We start from the raw sequence: 14,381 nt of genomic DNA, 5'->3' as shown, positions 1-14,381 counted from the left end.
GAAGAGGCAAATGAGGGAGTCTCACCCACACCGGCACGGCAGATGGGACGTCTTGGGAGGGATCGAAATCTGGAGTCCATTTGTTTAAATACAGGCCCTGCGGCCCCATGAAGTAGGGGCCATTTCTGAATATTAAGCTTCTGTCTTCTGTGTTTTCAAAAACAAAAACAAAGTACCCTTTGCCCACAAAGTAGCTCTTAACTCCGTCTTTTATCAGAGGTTTCCAGTTTCTTTGTGTCCATTCCTCCACGGATTTGGGGCAAGGCCATAAGCCTGTAAACTGGCCTATGAGACCTCTTTCTACCAGGTTCAATACCGCTTTGCAGGTATCCTCCTCTGGCAGGGCAACTGAAGGAATCGTATCCATTCTTTTGATAAATTTCTGCTGGAATGTAGAAGGAGGGTGTTTTGTCCCGGATGCAATCAAAGATCTGAAGGCAGAGAATTCGGGAGGCGGATCAGCAGGGGGGGCAGAGCCCTCAGGAATCTCCATCTAGCTGTGAGAGGGGAGGGCGAGGTTGTGCGCAGGGGCGCAGCAGCCAGGGCGGCGCTGAATGGCTCCCAGAACCCTAGCTTGCAAAGCGCAGGGGGGGGCAGCGCGCGATGAAAAAGATGACTATTTTGTAGCCTGGTAGGGGTAGGTTTATTAATATAGGGAACGATATAAATTTATTTAGATTTGAGATGAAAAAAATGAACTTGAAGGAAACACATTTTATATTCCTAGGATTTTTCTGATTCAGTATGGTAGATAGACTCTTAGCTAAGTAACCAAGCAACTAATAAGTACAAATGGCAAAAGAAAAAAAAACAAGAGCCACATGGGCAAAAGTAGTGACATTGCTACGAGGTGGCTCTTGTTATTATTAAATGAATGTGTTTTTATTATTGATAATGTAAGAATTTAAATTAATTGTAGTACTTCTTGTGAAATCATTTCTACAAGTGACTTTTAAGATTTTATAAATTTGAGATGTGATTGAAAAGCTAAAAAGTGAAAAGTGAATATTTTATAAGACTATAGATATTTATTTTTATTAATAAACTAAAATTGTTTACTTATTATTATTTTTGTAAATGCAAGAAGATTCACTAGATGAATAATTAGATTCTTAAATGCCACCAAACAATTAAAATCAATTATGGTCCAAGAAAAGACATGAAAGACAAAAAAGGGAAAAGTACTCAATTTTTACAAAGAGGAGAAGACTTTTTTGGCTGATCTAATCCCTAGAGCTAACTTGCCTAGAGAAAAATATCATCAACTAGATCTAACATGACTAGAGATAAATGTCATGAATAAAAAACATTAAGAAAAAAAGATAAGAAATAAAAACAATCTGAATTTAAAAACAAGATACCAATGAAAAATAAAAATTAAATCTGTGAACCTCCTCTGTTTGAGACCTGAAAAGTTGTCCTCATAAATTCTCATGTGATGATTAATTCATGAATCATCAATTTTCACATCTTGAAGTTAAGCAATGATGATGACATTTTCACATGTTAACGAAAGTTTAATGATACAAACAACGACTAGTATAACCCCTGAAAAGTTGTCCTCATAGATTCTCCTGTGATGATTAATTCATGAATCATTAGTTTTCACATCTTGAAGTTAAGCAATGATGATGACATTTTCACATGTTAACGAAAGATTAATGACACAAACAACGACTAGTATATTATATTATCTTTATAATATAGTCAACATTGGTTACATACCAGAAAAACAATGGTTACATTACAAAGGAAAAGTACAAGGACTATTTGAGCACTTCTTGCTTGATAGGACGTTCCACTTTATCTCCCATTCATTGAACTAAGAAAACATTTTATTTTCCAGGTAAATGTGTTTTTTCTCTATTTCCTCTATAAAATGAGATTAACTCACATTAAATCTAATTTTTATACAAAATTAAAACTAATAAAACCATCATTTTTTATTTGTAAAAAGTATATTTTTAAAATATCCCCAATATTTTAATGTCTCACATTTATGCCATTACAATTAGCTTTATTGTCTAGCATGGTTTCTATATAACAAAAACCCAGTGCAAATGTAAACTAAACAACGGAGCTACATGTGCTAGCAGTGGTCAGTTCACGAATCAATTTCTGTGAACAAGAAAATACGAGGAGTCGCTAATATCTCGATATTCAATGTAATGCGATTTCTTCTATCTCAGAAGAAAGCCGGAAAGAAAGCCTGCTTTCACATTTACAAGAAATTTCTGTAATACGACCGAATAACGAAGTGTGCGTTTAATAAATTATAGTGACTTCACTGCAATAATACTGCTTGTAGTCAACGATCTGTATCAACTAGTACTGGGCCATCTTGATTCACAGGCTACAAATAGCTATGATCAATGGCAATATACTATTATACAGTGAGGTTAATGTATTATCAAATTGCATAATAAAGTGGTGGCTTGGATAATATCACAGGTTTTCATGGCGTAGGATTATGGAAAAGAACCCTATTGCAGCGTGTTGAAATATTATTTTCAACTGCAGGTCCAGTCCTTTGCCATACCCCTGTACTGATGAATCCACTGCCATACCTTTGCATTGATGAATCTGCCATTAAACAGCCGTAGCTCCAGTGCTTTCTTGAATCAACCATTACACAGTGATTTATTACGGAATGGTGGTCACTCACGGAATGATGGTAATTTATTGTTGTGGTTGGTAAATGTAGGTAAGATTTTAATTTAATTTTATTTTAATTCACAGGTGTAGTTTTGTTTTTTTTTGGCACAAGAAAAAAAATGTGAAGTTCAGTTTTTGAAAAACATGAAAACGTAATGTGAGACACAGCAGTGTGTTAATCTTTTTTTTGAACAGAGACAGAGCTCTCTTTGTAATGCATAGCAGTGCAGAAGTTTTTTTTTATGTACGCAGCAGCGTGTATGTATGAATGAAATTGACACAAAGCAGTGTAAAATGTTTCAAGAAAGAAACAGAGTGTTACAACAGCGTTAATTTTGAGCAGAAACAGAGTGTTACAGCAGCATTAATTCTGAGCAGAAACAGATTGTTTTGTAGATGCACAGGAGTGCAGACATAGCAGTGCAAAGTGCAGACACAGCAGTGAAAAACAACGTGTTGATTTTTCAAAGAAGACAGAGTATTTTGTTTTCTGTAATGTACAGCAGTGCAGACACAGTAATGTAATTTCTATTTACAGCGTGAAGTTTTCTTTAAGTTTTTGAATTGTCCTTAAAGTAGTTTTGTAGAAATCCCTCTGTTAGAGGAAGTATTGTAAATGAATACAATTTCCCTTTTGTTGTGCACTGTTGAAATTCAGTTTTCAGAGAATATTTTTTTTGTGTTGCTGAAACACCAGTTTCAGCGTTGCTGCAACACCAAACTGCGTTGCTGAAACACCGTTTCCAGCAAACGATTTTCAGTTTTCTGTGCTAAAACAGAGTGTTAAAACAACGCATTTTTTTTGTCTGTCTATTATGGAATTATCATAAATTCCCAACATGGTATCAGAGCATTGTTCTGCTCTATTGAATTTTGTTTGAAATTAGCAGAAATTCCCAACATTGTATCAGAGCTAGTCCAGGCTCTTTGAAGTGTCAAAGAAGCTGAAGGAAGGGTTTATTGTTGTAGCAGCTTCACCAGCAGAGTGAAGACTCAGCCAAGAAAGAATCGAAGGTATTTCTTAAGAAATTTTGTGTTGCTATTGAAGACAGTCGGTGATTTTTTTTTACACAGTCAAGTATTGAAAGAATGGCCAGCACCAGCGTGGGTATGTTTAATACCCAGCTCCCACAGTTCAATGGAAAGAACTATGACTATTGGGCCATAACCATGAAAGTTGTATTTGCCTCACAAGATTTATGGGAATTTGTTGAATATGGATTTGAAGAGCCAGCAAATGAAGAAGAGTTTAATGGATTAACTCAGGCAGAAAAAGAGCTATTGAAGAGCAATAAGAAGAAGGATTCAAAAGCCCTTGTATTCTTATATCAAGCAGTGCATGAGAGTGTGTTTCCAAGGATAGCAGCAGCCAAGACATCCAGAGAAGCATGGAAAACTCTCAAAACAACCTATCAAGGCATGGAGAGAGTGAAGACAACAAAACTACAGTTGCTGAGGAAAGATTTTGAGAATCTGCGCATGAAGGAGTCAGACAATATTGACTCATTCTTCACACAAGCAATTGGATTGATCACACAGATAAGGTCTCATGGAGAAATTCTTGAAGAAAGGAGGATTGTGGAGAAAATATTGAGGGTCCTACCCTCAAAGTTTGATGTGATTGTCACCACCATAGAAGAGACAAAGGATCTCTCAAACTTTTCAGTTGATGAACTCCATGCATCACTGATAACACATGAGCAGAGGTTGAGTAGAAATGAAAACTCATCTCTAGAACAAGCCTTCAAGACCCAGATGTCCTTTGGAAGAGGAAGAGGTCAAGGCAGAGGAAACAAGAGAGGAAGAGGCAGAAGTCAAAATAGAGGTGGAAGGAACAGCCCAACAAATGCTCATGGAAGAGGCAGCAATCCAAATCAGAACCAAGGCCATGGCAGCAGCCAACAAAGTGGACAACATCATGCTCAAGGACAAAGGTATGAAAAATCCAATGTCCAATGTTATTATTGTAAAAAATATGGGCACTATGCCAGTGAATGTAGGAAGAAGCAACATGATATGAACAATAGATCTAATGCAAATATTACTAGAGAAAATATCAGCCAGATAATGTATTGTTAGCTTGTATTATGGCTGAAACAAACAGTGAAGATATATGGTTTCTAGATTCCGGTTGTAGTAACCATATGATAGGAAACTTAGCCCTGTTTTCTGCTTTAGATCAAAGTGTGAAATCACAAGCCACACTTGGGACTGATAGCAAAATCTCTGTTATGGGAAAAGGAGAAGTTAAAATATTTACAAAGAAAGGAGAAAGGAAAACCATAGCAGATATCTATTATGTTCCTGGAATGAGGTGTAACCTCTTGAGTATTGGACAGCTTGTCCATAAGGGGTACAATGTTTTTTTTGAGAATGATGTATGCACCATCATGAATAGAGCACCCAACAAACGATGCATTGCTGAAGTGAAGATGACAAGGAATAGGATGTTCCCTCCTAGAATAAGAGAAGATTTGAAAAATAAAGAAGAAATTGCAGCAGTGACACAAGAAGCTTTCCAAAGTGTGCCAAAGGATGAAAATTGGTTGTGGCACTTGAGATTTGGACATCTCAACTTTAGAGGTCTTAATTTGTTGAGTAGAAAAGGAATGGTAAGAGGATTACCATTGATAGAGAAACTGGACAGCCTTTGTGAAGGCTGCATATTGGAGAAACAACACAGAGAAAGTTTTCCAACCAAGAAAAGTGTAAGGGCGAATGCACCCTTAGAAATTGTCCACTCAGATTTATGTGGACCGATGCAAGCTCCATCACTTGTAGGCAGCCAATATTTTCTAACATTTATTGATGACTTTACTAGAAAAACTTGGGTTTATTTCCTAAAGAACAAAAGTGAAGTGTTTGAAAAATTCCGAAATTTCAAAGCACTTGTGGAAAATCAGAGTGGGTTGCGAATCAAAGTTTTGAGAGTAGACAGAGGAGGTGAATATATCTCCAAAGAATTCTTGCGGTTTTGCAGAGAAAATGGAGTTCACAAGCAATTTACAGCTAGCTATACCCCACAACAAAATGGAGTTACTGAAAGGAAAAACAGAACAATCATGGATATGGTGAGAAGCATGTTGAAGGCAAAGCATTTGCCAAATGATTATTGGGCTGAAGCTGTACACTGTGTAGTATATCTTTTGAATAAGTGTCCTACAAAAGCAGTGATGAACAAAGTGCCAGAAGAAGCATGGAGTGGGAGAAAGCAAGGAGTCACCCACATGAAAGTTTTTGGTTGTGTGGCTTATGCACACATTCTAGATTAGCTAAGGAAAAAATTGGACAGCAAAGGGGAGAAGTGTATTTTCATTGGGTACAGTGAGGAATCCAAAGCATACATGTTGTATATCCCATCCACCAAGAAGTTTTTTGTGAGAAGAGATGTTCAATTTATTGAGGAGGAAGCTTGGGATGGAAGCATAGAGAAAACAGTTAATGTTAAAAATTGTTTGTCTCATGATGATGATGATGAGGAGTTGACTAAAACACATCCCCAAACAACAGCGCCAACAACAGAACAGCAAGAGACACCCTTGAGGAGAAATGAAAGTGCTTCTCTAAGCACATCACAAGGAGGAAATTCAAGTGCTTCTTCAAGCACTTATACACCAAATGAAAGAGGTAAGAAGTTCAGAAATTTAAATGACATTTATGAATAAGAAGCAGCAAATGAAGGTATGAATTCTTTATTTGCTTTATATTGTCATGTTGAAGACCCTATTCATTTCGAAGATGCAATTAAGGATAGGAAATGGATAGAAGTTATGGATGAGGAGATGAATGCCATAGAAAGAAATAAGACATGGGATTTAGTTGAGCTACCAAAAGGTAAAGAAGTCATTGGAGTTAAATGGGTCTACAAGACCAAGAGTAATGCTGGGCAAAATAGAAAGACACAAGGCAAGGCTGGTTGTCAAAGGATACAAACAGCAGTATGGGAGAGATTATGAAGAAACTTTCACACCGGTTGCTAGAATGGAAACCATGAGAGCAGTGTTGTCCATAGCAGCACAAAACAAGTGGAAAGTTTACCAAATGAATGTGAAATCAGCATTCCTAAATGGAGTGTTAATGGAAGAGGTTTACATTGAACAACCTCTAGGCTATGAGAAGAAAGGTGAAGAGCACAAAGTGTGCATATTGAAGAAAGCTCTTTATGGGCTGAAGCAAGCGCCAAGAGCATGGTATAGTACGATAGATTCCTATCTACTGGAAAATGAATTTGACAAATGTGAGGGAAAACCCACCATCTACATCAAAGAAAAGGATCGTAAGATTTTAATTGTAGTGTTGTATGTTGATGATGTGACTTTTACAGGTAATGATGACTACCTCATTGAAAACTTCAAAACAGTCATGAAAGAGGAATTTGAAATGACTGACATGGGTTTGCTGAGATACTTCTTAGGAATAGAAGTAGATCAAAATGAAAATGGAATTTTCATCTCACAAGCAAAATATGTAAATGAAGTGTTGGGCAGATTTAATATGCAAGAGTGCAAGGCAGCAATCACTCCCACAGTAATGGGATTAAAATTCAGCAAAGAAGACAGCAACGAGGATTTTGATCCTAGTTTGTACAAGAGCATAGTTGGCAGCCTCATGTATTTGACTGCAACTAGGCCAGACATAATATATGCTGTTAGTCTAATTTCCAGATTCATGGAGAGACCAAAAGAAGCACGTTGGCAGGCAGCAAAAAGGATTCTGAGGTATGTTAAAGGTACTAAAATGTTTGGCATTTTATATACTGTCTCAGAATGTTCAGATTTAGTTGGATACACTGACAGTGATTGGGCTGGAAGAGTAGATGACCGGAAAAGCACATCCGGTTATGTTTTTCACATGAGTTCAGGAGCCATTTCATGGGCTTCCAAGAAACAGCCAATTGTGGCATTGTCCACAGCAGAAGCAGAGTACGTGGCAGCTACAGTTGCAGCATGTCAAGCAGTTTGGATGAGAAGGATGTTAAGGAGCTTAGGCCAAGAGTAGGTAAAAGGAGCTGTGATTTATTGTGACAACAGTTCTGCTATTGCATTATCCAAAAATTATGTGTTTCATAAGAGAACGAAACACATTAACACAAGGTTTTATTATATCAGAGAGTTGGTAAATAATGGAGAAATTGTCTTAGTACATTGCAAAACTCAGGAGTCGGTTGCAGACATTCTAACCAAGCCTTTGGGACAGAAAAGTTTTGAGTTTTTGAGGAAATGTCTGGGTATGACTGATAACCCAGCAGTTGAAACTAAAGGGGAGTGTTGAAATATTATTTTCAACTGCAGGGCCAGTCCTTTGCCATACCCCTGTACTGATGAATCAACTGCCATACCTCTGCATTGATGAATCTGCCATTAAACAACCGCAGCTCCAGTGCTTTCTTGAATCAGCCATTACACAGCGATTTATTACGGAATGATGGTAATTTATTGCTGTGGTTGGTAAATGTAGGTAAGATTTTAATTTTATTTTATTTTAATTCATAGGTGTAGTTTTGTTTTTTTTTGGCACAAGAAAAAAAAGGTGAAGTTCAGTTTTTGAAAAACATGAAAAATGTAATGTGAGACACAACAATGTGTTAATCTTTTTCTTGAATAGAGACAGAGCTCTCTTTGTAATGCACAACAGTGCAGAATCTTTTTTTTTATGTACGCAGCAGCGTGTATGTATGAATGAAATTTACACACAGCAGTGTAAAATGTTTCAAGAAAGAAACAGAGTGTTATAGCAGCGTTAATTTTGAGCAGAAACTGAGTGTTACATCAGCGTTAATTCTGAGTAGAAACAGATTGTTTTGTAGATGCACAGGAGTGCAGACACAGCAGTGCAAAGTGCAGACACAGCAGTGAAAAACGTCGTGTTGATTTTTCAAAGGAGACAGAGTATTTTGTTTTCTGTAATGTACAGCGTGAAGTTTTCTTTAAGTTTTTGAACTGTCCTTAAAGTAGTCTTGTAGAAATCCCTCTGTTAGAGGAAGTATTGTAAATGAATACAATTTCCCTTTTGTTGTGCACTGTTGAAATTCAGTTTTTAGAAAATATTTTTTTTGTGTTGCTGAAACACCAGTTTCAGCATTGCTGCAACACCAAACTGCGTTGCTGAAACACCGTTTCCAGCAAACGATTTTCAGTTTTCTGTGCTAAAACAGAGTGTTAAAACAAAGCATTTTTTTGTCTGTTTTTTATGGAATTATCATAAATTCCCAACATGGTATCAAAGCATTGTTCTGCTCTGTTGAATTTTGTTTGAAATTAGCAAAAATTTCCAACAGGTATGGCAGATGACGACAACTGTGGATATTGCCGAGGTTTAGTATTTTCTGCTTTGGCGGCCGTACCATATGGAGACTTTGCATTTGCATTAAGCCTGCACGCCACAACAGAACACAGTACTTGTATTTATAGCTTTTAGTTGTAATTTTCAATAGCAGACATATCAAAATGATGGTGAAGAATAACCAGTCAGCTACAATATGTTTACTGTTCTTTGGTGCAATATATGGAACTTTACATCTTTGTGTAAAAGGAATTTCAGAATGCATACAGTACAAGGACATGCAACCAATCAACATTCAGCTGCAGCAGCCCATTCACTCCAAATGGGTGCATAATGTTTATAATGCAGAATGGGAAATGCGAAGTAATTATGGTACCTTTCTTGGCGCTTCTCCAGAAAACGGTGCAGGGAATGGTTCCTCATCATTGGAAGATCTGACAATGACAAAAGCACATGGCAAGGAATCAGTAGTATTTATAGGGAAAGATCGTAAGAAATAGTTTCTATCCTAAGTTTAAGTTAATGCAGTCCTCTAATTAGGAGAGCTTTTCGCCCCTTTAGGGTTAGAGTTACAGTTTTTTTAGAGCTTCACGAACCTGTAGCTTTAAGCTACTTTTAGTGTAGTTATTAATATTTTAGGAATATTTAAAAAATCAATTAAAATTAACACCCGAAGATGTATCACTTAACCAGATCTCTTTATGCTATCACATAGACTACTTGAGAGCCTTGTACACAAAAAAAATGAGGAGCATTTTGCACAGCTGGGCTGAAAGAGAAACTCTTATGACATGAGCCTTTATTGCAGAGAATCAATACGGTATATGCATTAAAAAATTACATCAATGTATTCAGATATTTATTTTAATTTTAATATATAATTTGAATAATTCAACATTCGAATTTCATTCACAATTATATTTAATTTTGATGAAAAAAATCAAAAGAAATTTCTTCATAAAATAATTAATTATTATTAATATTGTTTATTATTGTGTACACTCTATATTATTTGGTTCCAACGTTTTCAAATTTTTTATTAAATTATGCTTATAGGTTTATAAATATGTGAATCAACATTAAATGAAACTCATTCACAAATGTTCCCAAAATTAGAATTTGTTTGTTCAAGTTATGAAAAGTAATAAAAATTTATATATTATAGATGGTTGTTTAATTTGAGTGTAGCTTTGTAAATATTTTGGAATAGAAATGAAAACATAATATAAATTATTAATTTGGTTGTTATCATTTAGTCTCCAAAACATTTTTAAAATTTACTAATTAGACAACAAAAAATAATTATATAAACAATTCTTTTTTCTTTTTGTGGTAATTAGAATTCCAAAATATTTCTAAAATTTATAATATAAATAATTATTTTATTGCTAAAATTAAAATTCCAAAATATTCGTAAAATCTATCGGCTAAACAAAAATAACAACACAAATATAAACACTTAAACATACCGGCACACTTCTTATAGCTAGCAACTTGATTCCTCCCTGATTCCTCGCATAAAGTTTTTTTCAGCCGAGTGATCTGCGATCTACAGCCCTTCTGAACTTCAATATGTGGATAATTGATATAATTTCCCGTGCTGGCAATTAGCAGGATGGCTTGGGCCTGTACCAGGAAACAGATGCAATTATATTCTAAAATAGTTCCTGCAAATATTATAAGGGCCTTCTCTACAACATAACCGTTATAATCCCCCTACCTTATCTGCAGGAATATCGTCATAAACGTTTACCGTTCCACCGTAGAAAGTGGTCAATTGCGCACCAGATTGCTTGCCGGGAATCGTGGGCGCAGTGAGCCTGCATTCAAACATAAACGAAATTACCAATAACATCCTATAAGTAAACTAACATGGTTTGGATTCAGACTATGGTAAATCGATTCCATACCCCAAAACAAACGAAATTACCAATAACATCCTCTAAGTAAACTAACATGGTTTGGATTACAAGTAAACTAACATGGTTTGGATTCACACTGTGGTAAATCGATTCCATACCCCAAAACTCCAGAAACCTAAGTTAATGATAAAACTTACTTTCATATGGTATCCTCAACACTACTAGCTTACAGGAAAAAAAGAACTTCGAATAAAAACCCAACTAATATATTATTAGGTTAATGAATATACTATTATTAATAAACATGTACGTTAATTATGGCTTTTAACTACATTCTAGGAATATTAATGATTTAACTAGAATACTATTTATTGTTTTTTAATAATATTAGAACTATTAAGAAAATATAGATTATTGTTTAGTACTTATTATTTTAATTTCGAATGGGCCTTTACAATTAAAAAATTTTAAATTAAAATGATTTATTGGATTTTAACTTTTACCTATTATAACTTGATTCTAATAACAATAGTAATTTATTACCATTTATTTATAGTTAAATAATTTGGGAATAATAATATAATTTATTAATGACCTTTATATGTAGTTTACCATTATTTATTAATAACCATTATATCTTTACCATTGGATCCTTAGGTATAAACAAAATTTTTATTAAATGAATACACAGTTACCATTGTAACTAAATTCTAAAGATTAATAGTAATTTAATACTATTTATTTGGAATTAATTAATTTAGGAATAATAATAAATATTTAATAAATATAATGACCATTATATTTAAACATTATATTTATTATATTCAAGTAACTAATAATAGTAGGTTTCTGTTAATAATAAAATAAAATTATTAGTTTGACTATGATCATCACGTCAAAATTAGCCGTTGCAATATAACCGTTGGGGTCTCTGCACACTCTATTTAATCAAGCTTAGCCAGATCAGTTCTTCAACTTGTCCTGACGATGAACCACACTGGTTGGTTCGAAACGCGTCAACAAAAGATTGATTATGTGATTTTGCCGAAGATTACTAAACAATGTTATGGATCACAGAAGTCTAAATTCCCTAATATTTCACCCTTTACAATTATAAACCTAAAAGTAGTCACAAACCTGGAACAACCATCCTGATCATCATCCGATTGCGTCGTGTGGTCGAATCCCCTGCTGACTTCTATTGGAGATCCAAAACCTGACTGGTTGGGGACTAAATTAATCGAATTAGAACGCTCTCCAACAACAGAGAGATCCACTGGCTGAGGAATGCACTTTGTAGCTGAGGGCTTATCAAGTCCATTGACAGTCCTGCAAGGAGAGAAACCCTTTTCCTCGTTAGAATGCTCTTCAAACTCCAACCCAACTCTTAATTGTGATGTAAAGCTCCCTTTCTCACCAAAATACTTTTTGAACGAACCATCCGACCTCACAGGATTCTTATTCTTACACTTCGCCTCTGCAACGCTTACAGCATTCATCCCGGCATGGTTCTTTTGAATCCCAACAGAGTTGGATTCATTCTTCATTAACTCTGCCTTCTCCTTCTCTCTCAGAACACCATGGAAATACATGGCTGCAACAAAGGGTTCAACCATTGACTTTATCTAATTTTTCAAAGTGGTTGAAATGAAATCCACAATTCTCACTGCAAATTTCTTCCCTATCACACGAAGCTTCGCGAAAAAGTTTTCTGAGGTTCCGTATTTGTATTATTTGAACGTGATTAATAATAATACAGTGGAAGACACGCCATCTCCACGAATATGTCCCCCTTTCTCGGTTTCCAGTGGGTCAACTGGCCCCACATTCCATATACGGCATGGTTTGAGCGTTGTTCCAACACCTTGTGAGCTTTTAATTTGAGACCCAGCACTTCAAATCTTGGTACAATTTGTGAGGGGTACCTCTGGCTTAGAAAGTTATGGATCCAGTTTTTTTTTTTCTCAGATGGTGTGAAAGGTAATTATAATTAGCTCATGCATCAATTCAATGTTGGGAGATAAGATATTGAAAAATGCTTTAATTTGGGAGATAAGATATTGAAAAATGCTTTATATTTTATTTCACATGGTAATTCAATTTATTTTTTTTTTCAATTAAGGTTGGGGAATTTTAATTTTTCAATTAAGTTTATGTTTGGGGAGTTTTAATGTTAAATTAAATCGAAGAAGCCCTTCAGAGATCTGTGAAATTAGGTTGATTTTGGATATAACAATTATTTTTTAGAAAAATGGTTTCCTCTCGACTCTTTTTCTTAAAATTTAAACTTTAAATTTAATAAAAACTATATCTATCAAATAATTTTTAATTAACCAACTATGGAAATGATATCTATTGTATATTAAAATATATTAAAAGCGTGATTAATTTTTCTAATGGTCATGAATAGATTATAAAAACCTCTCATAGTCATAGAATTTAAATTAATAAGAAAATGATATTAAATTTAACATTAACGGAAGAAAATGTAAAATAAATAAAATCAATTTATTTAAACTTAAAATTAAATGAGAAATGCCATTCTTTTATATCTAAAAAATTATATTATTTTATTTTATTAATTTTTTATAATTATAATAATTATTTTTTATTTAATATTATATTTATTTATTTTTGTTTTTGGTTTTTATTAATTTTATTTTCTATATATAATTTAAAAATATTTATGTCAATAGATGTATCTAAATTTTTAACAACTTTAATTTAATTATTAGTATTTATGGGATGGTTGGTCAAATGTAATTTTTAGAGAATAATTTAGAATATTTAAATGATTTGAAGGTTTTGAGAATGTAGTATTGATAAGCCATGCTATGAGATCATGGTATTGTAATAAAGATTATGTATAAATAAAGAAATTTTATAATTGAATCTTAAAATTTTTCATGATGATGTAGAAATGAATCTCCATAATTAAGAATCACAATACATGTTTTTTTTAAATATATATGTTTCACTCGGGTATTAATTCTTTTAATAATAATAGTAATAATAATAATAATCAAATTGGTTGCTTTCTTTTCTACTATGTGGCCTCTGGCTTCTCTGAGAGGGATAAGGGTTCGACAGATAGTAATTGGGTCGACCAATGAGCTTTGTCGTGGGTGTTGGGTATTCGAGTTTTTGGCTCTCCTCTATATCTGGAGAGTAATAGGTTTCCTCTTTTGAACAACTCTCCTCTACGATTCTGCATTTGTAAAGGTATCCCTTCGTGGTGAGGTGTCTGCTCCCAGGGCTTCTGATCAGTGTTTTGTCTGCAAGGGGCTGGAGTCTATGACTTGGTGGTTAATTGTTTCACTATTGTATTGGGTTCTTGGTGTCTTGCAGCTTCCCTGGTTGGACTCGTTAACGCTTTTCTGGTGTGGTTGGGGAGTTTCCATGTAGTCATAATTTGGGCGTGGGTTAGTAATTGCTTGCTCATTCTTCCTTTTCCTTATGTTTGTGGCCTTGTTAAGATGCATCTGGAGCCACGCAATGCGCATTACCTCCTCCCGACTATGCGAATTTCTGCTAGTCCAGGTGGTCGAGTATCTCACTTGCAAGTGGCAATGGTAGGAGAGG

The 14,381-nt window shown here is 34.7% G+C and overlaps 1 protein-coding gene across 1 annotated transcript; it reads right to left on the bottom strand.

Moving 5' to 3' along the window:
- Nucleotides 1-8,778: 8,778 nt before the first annotated feature.
- Nucleotides 8,779-12,415, bottom strand: LOC149176789 (protein TIFY 10B-like). The gene is made up of 5 exons (XM_089423195.1): nucleotides 11,937-12,415; nucleotides 10,658-10,757; nucleotides 10,407-10,563; nucleotides 9,314-9,371; nucleotides 8,779-9,027 (listed from the first exon to the last, which is right to left on the bottom strand). The coding sequence occupies exons 1-5, from the start codon at nucleotides 12,413-12,415 to the stop codon at nucleotides 8,913-8,915; spliced, it is 909 nt and encodes a 302-aa protein (XP_089279321.1). The 3' UTR covers nucleotides 8,779-8,912.
- Between the last annotated feature and the right edge of the window lie 1,966 nt (nucleotides 12,416-14,381).

The sequence above is a fragment of the Pinus tabuliformis genome, chromosome 4_1, assembly GCF_031772625.1.
Source record: "Pinus tabuliformis cultivar Carrire ecotype Pingquan chromosome 4_1, CPIR1, whole genome shotgun sequence".
Taxonomy (NCBI): domain Eukaryota; kingdom Viridiplantae; phylum Streptophyta; class Pinopsida; order Pinales; family Pinaceae; genus Pinus; species Pinus tabuliformis.
This window is presented reverse-complemented; position numbering and strand designations above follow the sequence as displayed.